General features: G+C 51.3%; 1 protein-coding gene across 3 annotated transcripts in view; it reads left to right on the forward strand.

Annotated features, from left to right (window-relative positions):
• The window catches only part of DAGLB (diacylglycerol lipase beta), a 41,472-nt gene that overhangs the window by 14,962 nt on the left and 7,720 nt on the right, over window positions 1–18,790 (forward strand). For 2 of the 3 annotated variants that reach the window (XM_010367745.2, XM_030932211.1), the window contains exons 5-11: window positions 1,075–1,197; window positions 3,481–3,608; window positions 8,398–8,524; window positions 9,683–9,766; window positions 13,015–13,092; window positions 17,234–17,314; window positions 17,399–17,526. In XM_010367745.2, coding sequence (XP_010366047.2) covers window positions 1,075–1,197; window positions 3,481–3,608; window positions 8,398–8,524; window positions 9,683–9,766; window positions 13,015–13,092; window positions 17,234–17,314; window positions 17,399–17,526 — 749 coding nt within the window. The remainder of the gene's footprint in view (window positions 1–1,074; window positions 1,198–3,480; window positions 3,609–8,397; window positions 8,525–9,682; window positions 9,767–13,014; window positions 13,093–17,233; window positions 17,315–17,398; window positions 17,527–18,790) is intronic. The other variant, XM_010367746.2, reaches the window with a different exon arrangement.

The following is an 18,790-nucleotide window of genomic DNA, read 5'->3' on the forward strand; positions in this document are numbered from 1 at the left end:
TAAGTTAAAGGAGTGCTTCACCTTAGTCTTCAGATATTTGGAAGAGGGAAGAAGAGAAGCTGGTTGTTTCTAGAGGATGTCATAATCTACATCACAGGCAGAACTGATGGCTCAGTGGCTGAGTGGCCAGTATATTGTTCCTTCTTTTTTTTGTTTGTTTGTTTTTTTTTTTTTTGAGACAAGGTCTCTCTTTGTCGCCCAGGCTGGAGTATAGTCACGCAGTCTTGGCTCACTGTAACCTCCACCTCCCGGATTCGAGAGATTCTCTTGCCTCAGCCTCCCGAGTAGCTAGAGTAGTACAATAGCTGGGATGACAGGCACCCGCCACCACGTCCAGCTAATTTTTGTATTTATAGTAGAGATGGGATATCACCATGTTGGCCAGGCTGATCTCGAACTTCTGACCTCAGGTGATCTGCCCACTCGGCCTCCCAAAGTGCTGGGATTACAGGCGTGAGCCACCACACCCGGCCAGTGTATTATCTTTTCTTACAGGCTACAAGTACCTGGAGGTGATTGAGAATTCCTGACTCCTCCATTTCCTGGAGAAAAAGGATACGTCAGGCCCAAGAAGACTCACTGTCTGTTGCTTTCCTAGCTTAGGGCCCTTTTTGAGGCTTGCCATACCCTGTGATTATGAGTTTAGTCTCCTAAATCTCTACCATCCACTGCGTTTCAACAAAACCTTTCCAGCATCTTGAGAAATGAGAGTATAAACGTGGGCTAAAATGGTGCATTGCTACAAAAACGGAAAATTTATCCGTTGATTTCTCCACTTTACAAAATATTTGAAGTAGATTAAAAATAGTTGAGTCACTTGAAGTGAAATTTGAAGACAGGTGAATAGCATTTTTATATTCTCCAGTGGACTTGTCTGAGGGCAGGATGTGCAAACGTATTCAGGTCACGTAGAGAAGCACTCCTGCCAGGAGCAGGCTTTTTAACATATCTCCGTGTCTAGAAATGTCTCTGTGTGTGCGTGTATGCCTATGAACTCTAGAAGACCGGATTTTAGAGAACCCGGAGGCATTGCCTGCTGGGTTTTATGACAGGCCATTGTGGTTTTCCACCCAGGACACAGATCTGGTGCCCAGTGACATTGCGGCGGGCCTCGCCCTGCTTCATCAGCAACAGGACAATATCAGGAACAACCAGGAGCCTGCCCAGGTGGTCAGCCATGCCCCAGGGAGCTCCCAGGTGAGCCCGGCTACATGGAGGGTCCAGTTCTGACACTTCCACCTTTTGGTGGGTCTTCAGAATCTTCCAGGTCACCTACAGCAGTTTCCTCCTGCCTGCCTTCCTTCCCCTTTCTCCTCCCCACCGCTTCCCCTCCCCTCCCCTACCACCCCCCACCCGCTTTTTTTTTTTTTTTTAAGACGGAATCTCGCTCTGTCGCCCAGGCTGGAGTGCAGTGGCACGATCTTGGCTCACTGCAAGCTCTGCCTCCCAGGTTCACACCATTCTCCTGCCTCAGCCTCCCGAGTAGCTGGGACTACAGGCGCCCGCCACCACACCTGGCTAATTTTTTTGTGTTTTTAGTAGAGATGGGGTTTCACCGTGTTAGCCAGGATGGTCTCGATCTCCTGACCTCGTGATCTGCCCACGTCAGCCTCCCAGAGTGCTGGGATTACAGGCATGAGCCACTGCGCCCGGCCTCCCCTTTCCTTTTTTCTTTTTCTTTTCTTTCTTTTCTTTTTTTTTTGAGATGGAGTTTTGCTCTTGTTGCTCAGGCTGGAGTGCAGTGGCACAGTTGGCTCACTGCAGCCTCCACCTCCTAGGTTCAAGTGATTCTCCTGCCTCAGCCTCCCGAGTAGCTGGGATTACAGGGATGTGCCACCACACCTGGCTAATGTTTTGCGTTTTTAGTAGAGACGGGGTTTTGCCGTGTTGACCAGGCTGATCTCAAACTCATGACCTTAGGGAATCTGCCTGCCTCGGCTTCCCAAAGTGCTGGGATTACAGGCATGAGCCACCACACCGGGCCTATTTTTAAAATATTTTTTAAAAATCATTTTTGTAACTTTTCTTTTAGGTTCAGGGGTACCTAAACAGGGTTGTTATACAGGTAAACTCATGTCACGAAAGTTTGTTGTAGAGATTATATTTTCACCTAGGTACTAAGCTAGGACTCTACAGCAGTTTCATTAGCAGTTGGGTTGGAATCTGATTGGCGGCTTCCACTGGTTGTATGGTATCACCTGTCAGGTGAGGCATCTTCATATCACCTGGAGTTCAGGTAGTGGGAACCCATTCCTGGCCACTTTATCATCCATCGTATCTTTTTGTTTTATTTTGTTTTTTGAGATGGAGTCTCACTCTGTCGCCCTGGCTGGAGTGCAGTGGCGCAATTTCATCTCACTGCAACCTCCACCTCCTGACTTGAGGCAATTCTCCTGCCTTAGCCTCCATAGTAGCTGGGACTACAGGTGTGCACCACCACCTGTATTGTGGTGTTTGTATTGTTAGTAGAGACGGGGTTTCACCGTGTTGGCCAGGCTGGTCTCAAACTCTTGGCCTCAAGTGATTTGCCAGCCTCAGCCCCCCAAAGTGCTGGGATTACAGGCGTGAGCCACTGCACCCGGCCACATCCATCATATCTTTGAAAGTTTGTGTTTGAGGAAATTTGCTGTTCAATTCTATGTATGAGAACAATTCCTCCTGGGATGGGGACTGCAATTCTCCCTGGGCGTGTTTGCTTTCTTCTCTGGGGCTGGGGGCAGAAACAGTTCAGCTTTGCTTGGTCATAGTTTTCCTGCTACAGGTTGTTATGTTTTTGAGAGAGAAAATTGCGCATAGACGGTATACATTTTCACTGCTCCAGGTTAAGCCACTCAGTTCTTGGCAGCTCGTGTGTGGCAGAGGCATGGAAATGTACTAGTGTCAGGCATCTAGATAGGAAGCCCTGGCTCATTTCAGCAAAGACACCAGGAAAGTCATTGGAGTGTTTTTTACTGTTAACTTCCCCCGTGCTTGCTGTGTTCCTATAAAATGAGGAGTCAGGCCAGGTGTGGTGGCTCACGCCTGTCATCCCAGCACTTTGGGAGGCCAAGGCGGGTTGATCACCTGAGGTCAGGAGTTCGAGACCAGCCTGACCAACACGGTGAAACCCCGTCTCTACTAAAAATACAAAAATTAGCCGGGCGTGGTGGTGGGCGCCTGTAATCCCAACGACTTGGGAGGCTGAGGCAGGGGGATTGCTTGAACCTGGGAGGCGGAGGTTGCAGTGAGCTAAGATTGTGCCACTGCGCTCCAGCCTGGGCGACAGAGCGAGACTCTGTCTCAAAAAACAAACAAAAAATATGAGGAGTCCATGTCAGTCTGTATTGAAGGAGCAGTTTTGCCTGTGGGCATCTGAGGGTTCTGTTCAGTGAAGGAGCAGAAAGAGTCGGGAGTTAGAGTTCAGGTTTCAGGTCTCAGTGTGTCGATCCACTGTGTCGGGAGTTCCCTTAATAAACAGTAGTTTTTGTCCTTCTCTTGCAGGAAGCTGATCTGGATGCAGAATTAGAAAACTGCCATCATTACATGCAGTTTGCAGCAGCGGCCTACGGGTGGCCTCTCTACATCTACAGAAACCCCCTCACGGGGCTGTGCAGGATTGGTGGTGACTGGTGGGTTGGCACAGTCTCAGCCTCCATAGCCATATTTCCCTTAAACAAAAAGGCTTTCTATTTTGAGATATTTCAAAAACTTGCAAGAACAGTGCGAAGAACTCCCATGGATCCTTTACCTAGAGTCACCAGCTGTGACTCATCTGGTCACGTGCTGTATCACTCTCTCTCTCTCTCTCTATATATATATATCCATCACATGTTGTCCATGACAAACATCCTATATGTATCTCTATATATATGTATACAGACACACACACTTGTTTTTTTTTCCCTGAACCATTTTATTTTTCCCTTTTTGAGACAGAGTTTCACTCTTGCTGCCCAGGCTGGAGTGCAGTGGTGCAACCTCAGCTCACCGCAACCTCTGCCTGCCAGGCTCAAGTGGTACTCCTGGCTCAGCCTCCTGAGTATTTGGGATTACAGGCGCCTGCTACCAGGCCCGGCTAATTTTCTATTTTTAGTAGAGATGGGGTTTCACCATGTTGGTCAGGCTGGTCTGGAACTTCTGACCTCATGATTGGCCTGCCTCAGCCTCCCAAAGTGCTGGGATTACAGGCGTCGGCCACCAGGGCCGGCCTCAGGTAATTTTTGTATGTTTAGTAGAGATGAGGTTTCCCCATGTTGACCAGGCTGGTCTCGAACTCCTGACCTCGAGTGATCTGCCTGCCTCAGCCTCCCATAGTTCTGGGATGACAAGGTGTGAGCCACTGTGCCCAAACTCAGTAATACCCTTTTTAGCAATTCTTTTTCCATTCCAGGATGATGCATTGCATCTAGTTTCCATGTCTCTGGTCTCCTTCAAGTTGTAAGTTTCTCAGCCATTCTTTCGTTTCGTGATATTGACATTTTGAAGAGGACTGTGCGGATATTTTGTAGAAGGGCCCTCGATTTGCATTTGTGTGATGGTTTCCCTGTGATTAGATTTACATTTTGCATTTTTGGCGGGAATGGTCCATGACAAACATCCTTCCTAGTGTATCATATCGGGGGATACACGATGCTGGTTTGTCCCGTTTCTGGTGATATTAACGATTGCTTGGCTGAGGTGGTGACTGCCAGCCTTGAAATCATTTAAATATCTTGTCCGGGGCCAGGCATGGTGGCTTAAACCTGTAATCCCAGCTTTTTGGGAGTTTGAGGCAGGTGGATCACTTGAGCTCAGGAGTTTGAGACCAGCCTGGGCAACCTGGCAAAACTCCATCTCACTAAAAATATAAAAATTAGCTGGGTGTAACGGTGTGTACCTGTAGTCCCAGGTACTTGGGAGGCTGAGGCAGGAGAAACACCTGAGCCCAGGAGGCTGAGGTTGCAGTGAACCGGGATTGCGCCACTGCACTCCAGCCTAGGTGTCAGAGGGAGACCCTGTCTTAAAAAATAAATAGGCTGGGCGCGGTGGCTGACACCTCTAATCCCAACACTTTGGGAGGCCGAGGCGGGTGGATCATGACGTCAGGAGATTGAGACCATCCTGGCTAACGTGGTGAAACCCCGTCTCTACTAAAAATACAAAAAATTAGCTGGGCATCGTGGTGGGTGCCCATAGTCCCAGCTACTTGGGAGGCTGAGGCAGGAGAGTGGCATGAACCCGGGAGGTGGAGCTTGCAGTGAGCCGAGATCACACCACTGCACTCCAGCCTGGGAGACAGTGAGACTCCGTCTCAAAAAAAATAATAGATAAATAAAATAAATAAATGTATATGTCTATATCTCACCAGGTGCAGTGGCTCATGCCTATAATCCCAGCACTTTGGGAGGCCAAGGCGGGCGGATCACCTGAGGTCAAGAGTTCAAAACCATCCTGACCAACATGATGACTCCCCTTCTCTACTAAAAATACAGAAATTAGCTGGGTGTGGTGGCGCACACCTGTAATCACAGCTACTTGGGAGGCTGAGGCGGGAGAATCGCTTGAACCAGGGAGTTGGAGGTTGCAGTGAGTGGCGATCACAGCCATTGCACTCCAGCCTGAGCGACAGAGCAAGACTGTCTCAAAAAAACAAAAACAAAAACAAAAACCAAAACAAAATAAAAAACAAGTAAATAAATGTCCTGTCCCTCTCTGAATTCTCATCTGGCAGTACAGCATCCATTGATTCTTGTCTGAATCACTTATTACCAGGATGGTGGCAAAATTGTGATCTTTCTTTCCCTTTCCTTTCCTTTCCTTTCCTTTCCTTTCCTTTCCTTTTCCTTTCCTTTCCTTTCCTTTTTCCTTTCCTTTTTCCTTTCCTTTTTCCTTTCCTTTCCTTTCCTTTCCTTTCCTTTCCTTTCCTTTCCTTTCCTTTCCTTTTTCCTTTCCTTTTTCCTTTCCTTTCCTTTTTTGAGATGGAGTCTTGTGATCCTGGCTCACTGCAATCTCCGTCTCCCAGGTTCAAGTGATTCTCCTGCATCAACCTCCCGAGTGGCTGGGATTACAGGCTCACGCCACCATACTCAGTTAAGTTTTTGTATTTTTAATAGAGATGGGTTTTCGCTATGTTGGCCAGGCTGGTCGAACTCCTGACCTCAGGTGATCCACCCGCCTCGGCCTCCCAAAGTGGTTGGATTACAGGCGTGAGCCACTGCACCTGGCCAAAATTGTGATTTTTCTAAATTCATCATTTCTTCTACATTAATTGTCATTCTCCTATAAAAAAGAGCTTTTTATCCCTACATCTTATTGTCAATATGGATTTATAGATTCTTAAATTCAGTGGCTTGTAATTATTACTGTTCATTTATAGTAAGTACAGTGTTTATTTGATGCTCAAAATGTCCCAGATTTTGTCCTGCAGACTGGCTCCTATGTTCTTTTCATATGACCCTGTCTTGTTTTGAGCACTTCCCTTCTTGGGACCATTGCCCAGGCTAGAGTATAGTGGTATCATCATGGCTTACTGTAGCACCGTACCCTCAACCTCCTGGGCTCAAGTTATCCTCCTGCCTCTGTCTCCCAAAGTCCTGGGATTACAGGTGTAAGCCACCACACCTGGCCTATGTATTTATTTTAAAGATTATAAGATGATACTAATACCTTTTTATTGTTTGTCTTTTAAGAGACAAGATTCTCTCACCTCAGCCTTCCAAGTAGCTGGGACTGCAGGCATGCGCTGCCAGACCCGGATAATTTTTTTAAATGTTTTAAATTAATAAATTTCTTTTAGAGACAGTTTTACTTTGTTGCCCAGGCTGGTCTGCAACACTTGAGCGATCCTTCCGCCTCAGCCTCCCAAAGTGCTGGCATCACGGGCATCAGTCACCTGGCCCTAATATCTTTTAATTCTAATCCAAAGTCCCAGAGTTTCTCTTTGCTTCTCCACATCATTTCTGCAAAGAGAAGCCTGACCCGCAGCAAATCAGCGTGAGTTACCCACGCTCAGTCCCCCATTACTAACAAAATAGTTTGAGAATTCCTATACCCAGTTCCATTACAAAAAGGGCATCTGCTAAGTAGAGTTTGCAATTTGTTTGTAGTTCTTTTAATTTAATTTAATTTAATTTTTTGAGATGGAGTCTCGCTCTGTTGCCCAGGCTGGAGTGCAGTGGCGCAATCTCAGCTCACCGCAACCTCCGCCTCCTGGGTGCAAGCGAGTCTCCTGCCTCAGCATCCGAGTAGCTGGGATTATAGGCACCCGCCACCACCCCAGCTCAGTTTTGTATTTTTAGTAGAGATAGGGTTTCACCATGTTGGCCAGACTGGTCTCGAACTCCTGACTTCAGGTGATCCACTTGCCTCGACCTCCCAAAGTTCCAGGATTACAGGTGTGAGCCACTGCACCCAGCCTCTTTTTGTTTTTAAACATGGAGTACGGTACTCAAAAGTTACTTCTATGATTTCTTATTTGTTTTCTCCCGAGTTGACTGTGTTGTTCATTTGGACAGGTTTGGTTTACCTACTTCTGTTGGCATTCAGTTTTAGGGACCTGCCCATCCTTGTTGATTAATTTTTTGAATATGGAAATCATTAACATGATGCCAGAAGTCAGAACTCTACTCAAGACGTCTGTACACAGAGAAGTATTATCCTTTTTTTTTTTTGAGACATAATCTTGCTCTGTTGCCCAGGCTGCAGTGCAGTAGCGTGATCTCAGCTCACTGCAAGCTCCACCTTCCAGGTTCGTACCATTCTCCTGCCTCAGCCTCCCAAGTAGCTGGGACTACAGGTGCCCACCACCACACCCAGCTAATTTTTTTTTTTTTGTATTTTTAGTAGAGACGGGGTTTCACCGTGTTAGCCAGGATGGTCTGGATCTCCTGACCTTGTGATCTGCCCACCTTGGCCTCCCAAATGCTGGGATTACAGGCTTGAGCCACCACGCCCGACCGAGAAGTATTATCTTTAATAAGCCATTCGAGGCCCAGTGCAGTGGCTCACGCTTGTAACCCCAGCACTTTGGGAGGCCAAGATGGGCAGATCACCTGAGGTCAGGAGTTTAAAACCAGCCTGGCCAACATGGCAAAACACTGCTCTACTAAAAATACAAAATCTAGCCGGGCGTGGTGGCGCGTGCCTGTAATCCCAGCTACTCAGGAGGCTGAGGCAAGAGAATCGCTTGAACCCGGGAGGCAGGGGTTGCAGTGACCCGAGATTGTACCACTATACTCCAGCCTGGGTGACAGAGTGAGGCTCCATCTCAATCAATCAATCAAATAAGTTTTAAAAAGCTATTCCATGTCAGCCAGGCTAAGTCTGGAGAATTGTCCGCTCTGGTCCTCGCGTCTCTGGGAAAATGTGGCAGTTAGGACGGACATTCCTTGCTGAGTGGCTCTGCTCGGCACAGTAATGTCTTTGGCCTCATTTTTTTAGTTGCAGAAGCAGAACCACAGACTATGACTTGGTCGGAGGCGATCAGCTCAACTGTCACTTCGGCTCCATCCTGCACACGACAGGGCTGCAGTACAGGGACTTCATCCACGTCAGCTTCCACGACAAGGTATGGACACTGTAGGCGGCGGCTCTTCACTTCTTTTGGGTCCTGGAGCCCTTAGAGATTCTGATGGAAGTTTTGAATTATTATTCCCGTAATTCAGAGATACACAAACACACTCCTAAGTCCTGTGTACCATTTCAGAGGGGCCAGCCACAGACCCTGGGGAAGCCACACAGATGCCCTGGTGCAGGTTCAGAACCCAGGTTTCACGTAAGATAGAGACGTCTTCATCAGAGATAGCGTGCTGCATTTCTTATCTCACCCTTCTATCGAGGGGCAGTGAAGTCCCTCAGTATTAATTCTGCCTGGCTTCCGGGGTTTGTGTCGCTGTCCTGGGTCATGAGTTCCATCAGTAGTGTAGTGCAGCAGGTCTGGCACTCGGGGGGGGTCACTGTCACCTGGGGAGAAGCTGCAAAAGCCAGCCGTGGGCTGGGCACAGCGGCTCACACCTGTAATCCCAGCACTTCGAGAGGCCAAGGTAGACGGATCACAAGGTCAGGAGTTCAAGACCAGCCTGGCCAATATGGTGAAGCCCCATCTCTACTAAAAATACAAAAATTAGCTGGGCGTGGTGGCGGGCGCCTGTAGTCCCTGCTGGTCGAGAGGCTGAGGCAGGAGAATCACTTGAATCCAGGAGGCGGAGGTTGCAGTGAGCCGAGATTGCACATTTGCACTCCAGCCTGGGCGACAGAGCGAGACTGTGTCTCAAGAGAAAAAGCCAGCTGTGTGTGGCTGCAGTGCTGTGTGCCCAGTGTGGCTCGGGATCTCTCCAGGTGGTTCTCACCCGCACAGCCATGGGGGCCTGCTGGTGCCGACGGACGGCTCTCACACTTCGCTGCCCAAGAGACCCTCTTGAGGAGCTTTTAATACTACTGAAGTCCAGGCTGCACCCTGGGTCAGTTAAATCCCAGTCTCTGGGGAGGTCAGAGAGAGGCTAAGAAAACAAAGATCCTTTTTCCTGTTGAGCAGCGTGGTTTATGAAGGCCAGTCCTTGCCAGAGTGGGTCCCACTGGGTAGTGGGCATGAGTGGAGAGAGGCGGCGTCCCCTCCTCTCTGTGCCGCAGGATTGGGCTGTCACCGCAGACACTACAGGGCTCTGACTTCGCATGCTGGTGCACTTGCTCACTGTTGAGGCTCCATGCTTGTTTCTTGTTCCTGCAGGTTTATGAGCTGCCGTTTATAGTGGCTCTGGATCACAGGAAAGAGTCTGTTGTCGTCGCTGTGAGGGGGACCATGTCTCTGCAGGTAACGTTGGAACTTGACTTTCCAGCCCTGGGAGTGGGGTGCAGGGGCGGGAGCACACAGATGCTCGGCTGGGGAAAACCGTCAGTAACCGCATGAGATGCGGGAAAAGGCTGAGGACAGAAAATGAGGATGTGAGCCCAGGGTTGGGAAATACTGTCTTTGCAAAAAGGGATGAAGCTGTTTCGTTTTCACTGAGAATTGTCAGCAGCAGAGCGGCTGGCAGGTTGGCCCCCCGCCATGGGAGTTCCAAGAGAGCACCTGCTTGGCCCCCTCTTGCCTATCTTCCCTGTGCCCAGCCAGGCCCCACACCCGGGAGCCCTCCGGTGGAATTCCTGCACCAGAGCCAGATGGCGGCAGTGAGTCAGTCTTGCTCCCGAGAGTGAGAGTCACGCCTCTGGCCACCAGCCCCGCTGCAAGCTCCGGGTTTGGGTCCTCATACCCCTCATGGCCTGCCATTCTCCAGGTGCAGCCAGGACTGCCTACATCCATCCCCAGCCCATGGCCCCTCTTCTGTCTTCCTCAGCCCATCCTCCTGTGCCCCTTGGAGATGCCAGGCGACGCTTTCCTTGTCGAAGCTTTCTTCTCTCAATTCCGGTTTCCTCCTGGCCACTCCTCAGTCTCACTTCCCGTTCTCTGCTGACCCAGAAAATGTGTTGAGAATCCAGAGCCTGTGCGCTCGGCCCTCTTCTGCTCCCAACTGGCTCTGCGGCAGCCTCCCAGGTCCGGGGCCAGGACCCCAAACCTGCATCTTCAGGAGCCATCTGGCTCTCCCAGGAGGCACCAGAGAAGCCACACTCCTCACAGGGCTGCTCCTCCCAGAGGGTGCTCTGTTCATGTCAGCTCTGCCAGCGTCCCCCCGTTGCCCATTTAAGAAGCAGTGGCACCTGTAATCCCAGCACTTTGAGAGGCTGAGGTGGGTGGATCAGGAGGTCAAGAGATTGAGACCATCCTGGCCAACATGGTGAAACCCCGTCCCTACTAAAAATACAAAAAATTAGCCGGGCGTGGTGGCAGGCGCCTGTAGTCCCAGCTACTCAGGAGGCTGAGGCAGGAGAATCACTTGAACCCGGGAGGCGGAGCTTGCAGTGAGACAAGATCGCACCACTGCCCTCCAGCCTGGAGACAGAGCAAGACTCAGTCTCAAAAAAAAAAAAAAAATTAGCTGGGTACGGTGCCTGTAATCCCAGCTGTTTGGGAGGCTGAGGCAGGAGAATCCCTTGAACCCGGGAGGTGGAGGTTGCAGTGAGCTGAGATCGCGCCACTGCACTCCAGCCTGGCGAACAGAGCAAGACTAAAGAAGCACTGGCATCGTCTGTGGCTTCTGTGCGCCCTGTCTGCTGTGTGTGAAGTTCCTGCCCCACCTGTGTGGCCCTCTCTCCATTTCCAGCGCCATGGCCCCACTTCTGGCCCCAGTCCTCTAGCTTCCCATCTCCGTCCTTGTCTAGTCTCTCTTCTCCACAGTCTGATTGTTTGTTTCTGAGACAGGGTCTTGCTCTGTTGCCCAGGGTGGAGTACGATGGTACAATCAGCTCACTGCAGCCTCCACCTCTTGGGCTCAAGTGATCCTCCTACCTCAGCCTCTCAAGTAGCTGGGACTACAGGCATGTGCCACTACACCCGGCTATTTTTTCTATTTTCGTAGAGACAGGATCTCACTATGTTGCCCAGGCTGGTCTCGACCTCCTGGGCTGTAGCCATCCACTCACCTCAGCATCTGTCCATTGTCCTGTCCACCGAGTACTCACTCGAGAACACGGGTCGGATCTTACCGTCCTACTCAGAAACCTCCAGTGGCTTCCCATTGCCTTTATTGATGTGTCTTTAAATTTTCTTTTTTTAATTCCAACTTGTACTTTAGATTCAGAGAGTACTTGTGCAGGTTTGTAGCTGGGTATACCAGGTGATGCTGAGGTTTGGGGTGCCGTTGATCCTGTCTCCCAGGTACTGAGCACAGTACCCAGTGCTTAGGTTTTCAGCCCTTCCCCCGCCCTCCTCTAGTGGCCCCGGCGTCTATTTTCCCCTCTCTGTGTCCATGAAAACCCAGTGTTGAGCTTCCATTGTCACATCAGACCATGTGGTGTTTGCATTTCTGTGTCTGTGTTAATTCGCCGAGGATGATGGCCCGTAGCTGCCTCGGTGGCTGCAGAGGACGTGATTTCGTGCTTTTCTGTTACTGGGCCCACTGCCTTTAACATCAAGTTTCTGTTTCCTTTTTTTTTTTTTTTTTTTTTTTCCAGACAGAGTTTCACTCTGTCACCCAGGCTGGAATGCAGTGGTGTGATTTCAGCTCACCGCAACCTCCGCCTCCCGGGTTCAGGTGATTCTCCTGCCTCAGCCTCCTGCGTAGCTGGGATTACAGGCACCTGCCACCACGGCCGGCTCATTTTGTATTTTTAGTAGAGATAGGGTTTCTCCACATTGGTCAGGCTGGTCTTGAACTCCCGACCTCAGATGATCTGCCCGCCTCAGCCTTCCAAAGTGCTGGGATTACAGGCGTGAGCCCCTGGGCCTGGCAAGTTTGTGTTTCTTATCACAGCTCTGGGTGCTTTACCCAGCAGCCTTCCCCCTGCCTGCTCCGCAGCCTGGACACCAGTGCTGGGGCCTCCAGCCCAGCCGCACAGCACTCACCTGTGGACCTTTTCAAATAGGGCTGTGGAGAGTACTTGTGTGGAGCCGTGTCCAGGGGCCCAGCCAGTGGTCCCGCTGCCCCTGTGGGGAGTACGCGCCTGTCCTCTCTGCTTTCACAACAGCCTCTTCCTTCAGGTCTGGCTCTGGCGTCACCTCCTCCAGGGAGCCGCCCCGCCCCTAGGCTGTGCCCTGTCCTCTGATTCGGCACCGCCTGGCCCTCACTGCAGCACTAGTCTGGGCCTCCCCCTCTCCATGGTTTCAGCTGTTACGGGGCTCCTGAGGACAGGAACCAGGCTTTGTTCAAAACCCTGGTACAGGCTGTGTGCCGCGGAGTCCTTAGAATATATGTGTGTGATGGGGAAGGCGCAGGGTGTGTCTTAGGCACGCTCCATGATCCCCTCCACTCTTCACGCCTGGCCCAGAGCTGGTCGCGCTGTCGGGGCCCTCAGGAGCCACCGCTGGGTTTCCCTCCTGAGTTCAGGGTTCAGTCCCGGACTGAACCAGGAGATGGTACCATCCCCGCCATCCTCCACAGAAGTGTCAGGAGCAGGAATCACCTGTCATTCTCCCACCCTGCCCATCACAGGCTGATGGCCGCTTCTGCAACGCCCTTTTTACAGGACGTCCTTACGGACCTGTCAGCGGAGAGCGAGGTGCTGGACGTGGAGTGTGAGGTGCAGGACCGCCTGGCACACAAGGTATGAGCGCAGGCTCGTGCGTCTTTCCCGTGAATGCTGACCGTGCTGCAGATGGGCACCTCGGCCAGGAACTGCAGACAGCGCTGCCCGTTCCTCCTGCGCTGATTCTCACAGCAGCCCTGGGAGGTTGTGGGATTTTGTTTGTTCTAAGAGAGAGAAGCCTGTTCAGAGAGAGCGAGTACCTTGCTTGAAGTCTCGTGGCTACTAGAATAAGTACCAGGTTGGGCGTTTGAGCCCAGCTCTGTGGCTTTTCCTTCTCTCTTTGTGTGTTTGCTGAGAGGCAGTCTCCCTGTGTTGCCCAGGCTGGTCTTGAACTCCTGGGCTCAAGTTATCCTCCTGCCTCAGCCTCCCAGAGTGTTGCGATTACGGGCGTGAGCCACCACACCCAGCCCCCTCTGAATTATTTCAAGTAGTACATTCTCATGGTGAAGAAAAGCTTCATCACGGCTCAGAGCAGCAGAGAGTGAGCACCAGGCCCTCAGGAGGCAGGCCCACCCTGCTGGCACTCTGCCGGGTCATTCACACGTTCTCTGTGCAGATGGCAGATGTCACGGTGCCAAGTTCACAGTTTCACTCTCACTGTGCTATGCATGAGGTTGCCTCAGCTCCTCCCAAATGAATGAAAACGCCCCGCCCAGAGAAGAGGGGCGGGGTTTCTAGTTTTGGGCGTTTTCTGTAACTGTGGTGAGATGTTCCTGACACACATTGGTCAGTGTCACTGTTTGTTGGTGGTTAGTGCGCAGTTCGGGACATTCAGCGCGTTCACAGTGCCGTGTGCCCATGTCCAGTCCCAGCACCCCCAGCACAAGCTCTGAACCCATCACCACTCACTTCCCCTTCCTGCCTTCCACGGCCTCTGGGAACCTCTGTTCTACTTTGTCTCTACAAGTCGTCTCTTCTGGGAACCTCACAGAAGTGGAATCGTACAGGATTTGTCCTTTTGTCACTGGCTTCCTTCCTTCCTTCCTTCCTTCCTTCCTTCCTTCCTTCCTTCCTTCCTTCCTTCCTTCCTTCCTTCCTTCCTTCCTTCCTTCCTTCCTTCCTTCCTTCCTTCCTCCTCCTCCTCCCTCCTCCCTCCCTCCCTCCCTCCCTCCCTCCCTCCCTCCCTCCCTCCCTCCCTCCCTCCCTCCCTCCCTCTCTTTCTTCTCTTTCTTTCTTTCTGATGGAGTCTTGCTCTGTTGGCCAGGCTGGAGTGCAGTGGTGCCATCTCAGCTCACTACAACCTCTGCCTCCCGGGTTCAAGTCATTCTCCTGCCTCAGCCTCCCCAGCAGCTGGGACTACAGGCGCCCGCCACCACACCCAGCTGATTTTTGTATTTTTAATAGAGACGAGGTTTCACCATATTGGCCAGGATGGTCTCGATCTCTTGACCTCATGATCTGCCCGTCTCAGCCTCCCAAATTGCTGAGATTACAGGCTTGAGCCACTGTGCCCGGACTGTTTTTGTTTTTGAGACAGGGTCTTGCTCTGTCACCCAGGCTAGAGTGCAATGGTGTAATCATAGCTCACTGCAGCCTCCATCTCCCAGGCTCAAGTGATCTTCCCACCTCAGCCTCCCAGGTAGCTGGGATTACAGGCGTGTGCCACCATGCCTGGCTAATTTTTTACCTTGTATTTTTTAGAGATGGGGGTCTCACTATGTTGCCCAGGCTGGTCTTGAACTCCTGGCTCAAGCAGTCCTCTTGCCTCAGCCTTCTAAAGTTCTGGGATTGCAGGCGTGAGCCACCACGCCCAGCCCTTTGCTGTCTTTTTTGTATGCCAGTTCACAAAAGACTCCAGTTTGACTGTTACTGGGTGTGTGTGAGGAAAGGAGGAACTGTAAGCGTTAGTACAGAGATGCCCCAGAAACCCATCAGGGGCCAGGGGGCTCGGCCTGGGTGGATCTGCTCAGGCAGAGGCTTTACACGACCACAAGCTGAGGACCCCCGGCCTGGCTGGCAGCTGAGGCCCCCGCGTGCTGTGTCCATATTTTAGTGACAGTTCATCCCTTGGGTCGGGAAGGCTGCCGCTCAGGGCCTGTCCCGTGCTCTTGGCTTCATTAGTGCCAGGTTGCGCTGAGTTTGGCTCCGACGCTGTCCACAGTAATCAGACTCCAAATCCATGCGGCCGAAAGGGCCTTGGCGTTTTGTTGTTGGATGTGTGCCGGGGAGGCTCGCCGGCAGCAGCTTACTCCACATCCTGCTGGGCTCTACCTGCCCGGCGCCAGCCACACAGTAGGTGCCCAGTGTCGCCTGGAGTTGACTGCATCCCACCGTCGCAAGAGGGAGAAAGGACATCTGGGGATTTGTTAAGAAGTGCCGTCAGGGCCAGGTGCAGTGGCTCACACCTGTAATCCCAGCACTTTGGGAGGCCGAGACGGGCGGATCACGAGGTCAGGAGATCGAGACCATCCTGGCTAACATGGTGAAACCCTGTCTCTACTAAAATACAAAAAACTAGCCGGGTGCGGTGGCGGGCGCCTGTAGTCCCAGCTACTCGGGAGGCTGAGGCAGGAGAATGGCGTAAACCCGGGAAGCGGAGCTTGCAGTGAGCTGAGATCCGGCCACTGCACTCCAGTCTGGGCGACAGAGCGAGACTCCGCCTCAAAAAAAAAAAAAAAAAAAAAAGAAGAAGTGCCGTCAGGGCCAGGTGCAGTGGCTCACGCCTGTAATCCCACCACTTTGGGAGGCTGAGGCGGGCGGATCATGAGGTCAGGAGTTCGAGACTAGCCTGGCCAATATGGTGAAACCCTGTCTCTACTAAAAATACAAAAATTAGCTGGACGTGGTGGCATGCACCTGTAATCCCAATTACTCAGGAGGCTGAGGCAGGAGCATCGCTTGAACCTGAGAGCCAGAGGTTGCAATGAGTGGAGATCGCACCACTGCACTCCAGCCTGGGCGACAAAGCAAGACTCTATCATTCATTCATTCATAAATAAATAAAATTTTATTTATTTTTTTAAGTTAAAGCCAAACCTGACTACCCCAGAACTCACTCAGTTTTACCTTTGCAGGAACAGTGGATGCTTATCAGCTTCTTTGATTCAGAACTTTATGAATTTTGTTGTTTTAGAGAAATGGGGTCTTGCTACATTGCCCAGGCTGGTCTCAACCTCATGGGCTCAAGTTATCCTCTTGCCTCAGCCTCCCAAATAGCTAGGATTGCAGGTGTAAGCCCAGCTCTAGAACTTTATGTTTAAATGTCATTTAAAAAGTCTAAATCTGGCCGGGCGCGGTGGCTCAAGCCTGTAATCCCAGCACTTTGGGAGGCTGAGACGGGCGGATCACGAGGTCAGGAGATCAAGACCATCCTGGCTAACACGGTGAAACCCCGTCTCTACTAAAAATACAAAAAACTAGCCGGGCGACCTGGCGGGCGCCTGTAGTCCCAGCTACTCGGGAGGCTGAGGCAGGAGAATGGCGTGAACCCGGGAGGCGGAGCTTGCAGTGAGCTGAGATCCGGCCACTGCACTCCAGCCTGGGCGACAGAGCGAGACTCCGTCTCAAAAAAAAAAAAAAAAAAAAGTCTAAATCTGACCAGCCATAGGAACTTGGCTGAAGTGAATTGTGATATGTTCACACAGCACAAAACGGTGTAGCTACAGACAAAGCCACAGAAATGTATCTGTGGAAAGATGTTTCGTTGTTTTTGGGTTTTTTGGGGGTGGGACAGGGTCTCACTCTGCTGCCCAGGGGTGCAGTCGTGACTCACGGCAGCCTGAACTTTCTGTGCTCAAGCGATCCTCCCACCTCAGCCTCCCGAGGAGCTGGACTATAGGCGCTCGCCACCAAGCCTGGTTATTTTTTATTTATTTATTTATTTATTTTTTTGAGTAGAGACAGGATCGAGGCTGGTCTTGTATTTTTATTTTAGTAGAGACTGTGTTGCCCAAGCTGGTCTTGAACCTCTGGGCTCAAGTGATCCTCCTGCCTTGGCCTCCCAAAGTGCTGGGATTACAGGCGTGAAGCACCGTGCTTCATGTCAGGCTCTGTGCAAGGGGCCAGGAGCACAGCCATGCATGATGGATGTGGCTGCTGAGCCTGTGATCTCAGATCCCGGGAGAGACTCACACGTCAGTGCACAGCGTCCTCCCATCTCGAGTCTCCTCTGGGCCTGCCTTGTCTGAGGATTAACTACCTTCTTTGTCTGTGTTTTTAGGGTATTTCTCAAGCTGCCAGATATGTTTACCGACGACTCATCAATGACGGGATTTTGAGCCAAGCCTTCAGCGTTGCTCCCGTGAGATATTAGTTAACTTTCTTTCCTTGTTCTCTCTGGAGCTGTTGTTTTTACCCTTCGCCTCATCTGCTGTCTGTCTTCTAGGAGTACCGGCTGGTCATCGTGGGCCACAGCCTCGGGGGTGGGGCGGCCGCCCTGCTGGCCACCATGCTCAGAGCCGCCTACCCGCAGGTCAGGTGCTATGCCTTCTCCCCGCCTCGGGGGCTGTGGAGGTGAGCCTTTGTTTTCCTGCTCTAACAGCTTGCTACTTACATGTCATGTGGTCAAGACTCATCTTTTTTTTTTTTTTTTTTTTTTCCTTTTTTTTCTTTTTTCCTGAGACGGAGTCTCGCTCTCAGTGGCATGATCCGCCTCCCAGGTTCAAGCCGTTCTTCTGCCTCAGCCTCCCGAGTAGCTGGGACTACCGGTGCACACCACCGTGCTGGCTAATTTTTGTATTTTTAGTAGAGATGGGGTTTCACCATGTTGGTCAGGCTGGTCTCTAACCCCTGACCTCGTGTTCCACCGCCTTGGCCTCCCAAAGTGCTGGGATTGCAGGTGTGAGCCACTGCGCCCGGCCAAGACTCATCTTTTATTCGTCACCTAATTAGAATTTTTCATCCACAAGAGAGATTTGTGGTTTTTGTTTTGTTTTGTTTTTTGAGACTGAGTCTTGCCGTCTCCCAGGCTGGAGTCAGTGGCACGAGCCTGGCTCACTGCAAGCTCCACCTCCCGAGTTCAAGCGAGTCTCCTGCCTCAGCCTTCTGAGTAGCTGGGATTACACTTGCTTGCCACGACACCCGGCTAATTTCTGTATTTTCAGTAGTGGCGGGGTTTCGCCATGTTGGCCAGGCTGGTCTCGAACCCCTGACCTCAAGTGATCCGCCTGCCTCGGCCTCCCAAAGTGCAGGGATTACAGGCGTAAGCCACTGCACCCAGCTGAGGTTTGTTTTGAAGCACTGTTTCACAGAAGAAGGTCTGCGTAGCCTTTCTTAGACCTGTCTGACCATACCTTTAATTTCCTAAATGATTTCATTCTGAGAGTCTTTTTTCAAACAGAGTTTATTTTTTAGAGCAGTTTTAGGTTGACAGCGAAACTGAGCAGAAGGTTGTAGGGACTTCTCCTACCCTCTCTCCCCATGAGCATGCACAGCCTCCCCCATTCTCACAGCCCTGGCAGAGGGTGGCTGCTGACATCCATGCGCCTGGTGGGTCATCCAGAGCCCAGTGTGCTGAGCAGTCCTTCTCAGGGGGCATATGCTGTGGGCGGTAACACATGCACAGTGGACATGTTTAAAGACATTTTTATGAGTTTGAAAAGTACTCTTTTTTATTTTATTTTATTTATTTTTTTGAGGCGGAGTCTTGCTCTGTCGCCCAGGCTGGAGTGCAGTGGCTGGATCTCAGCTCACTGCAAGCTCCGCTTCCCGGGTTTATGCCATTCTCCTGCCTCAGCCTCCCGAGTAGCTGGGACTACAGGCGCCCGCCACCTCGCCT

This window comes from Rhinopithecus roxellana, chromosome 6 (genome assembly GCF_007565055.1).
Source record: "Rhinopithecus roxellana isolate Shanxi Qingling chromosome 6, ASM756505v1, whole genome shotgun sequence".
In the NCBI taxonomy this organism is placed as follows: Eukaryota; Metazoa; Chordata; class Mammalia; order Primates; family Cercopithecidae; genus Rhinopithecus; species Rhinopithecus roxellana.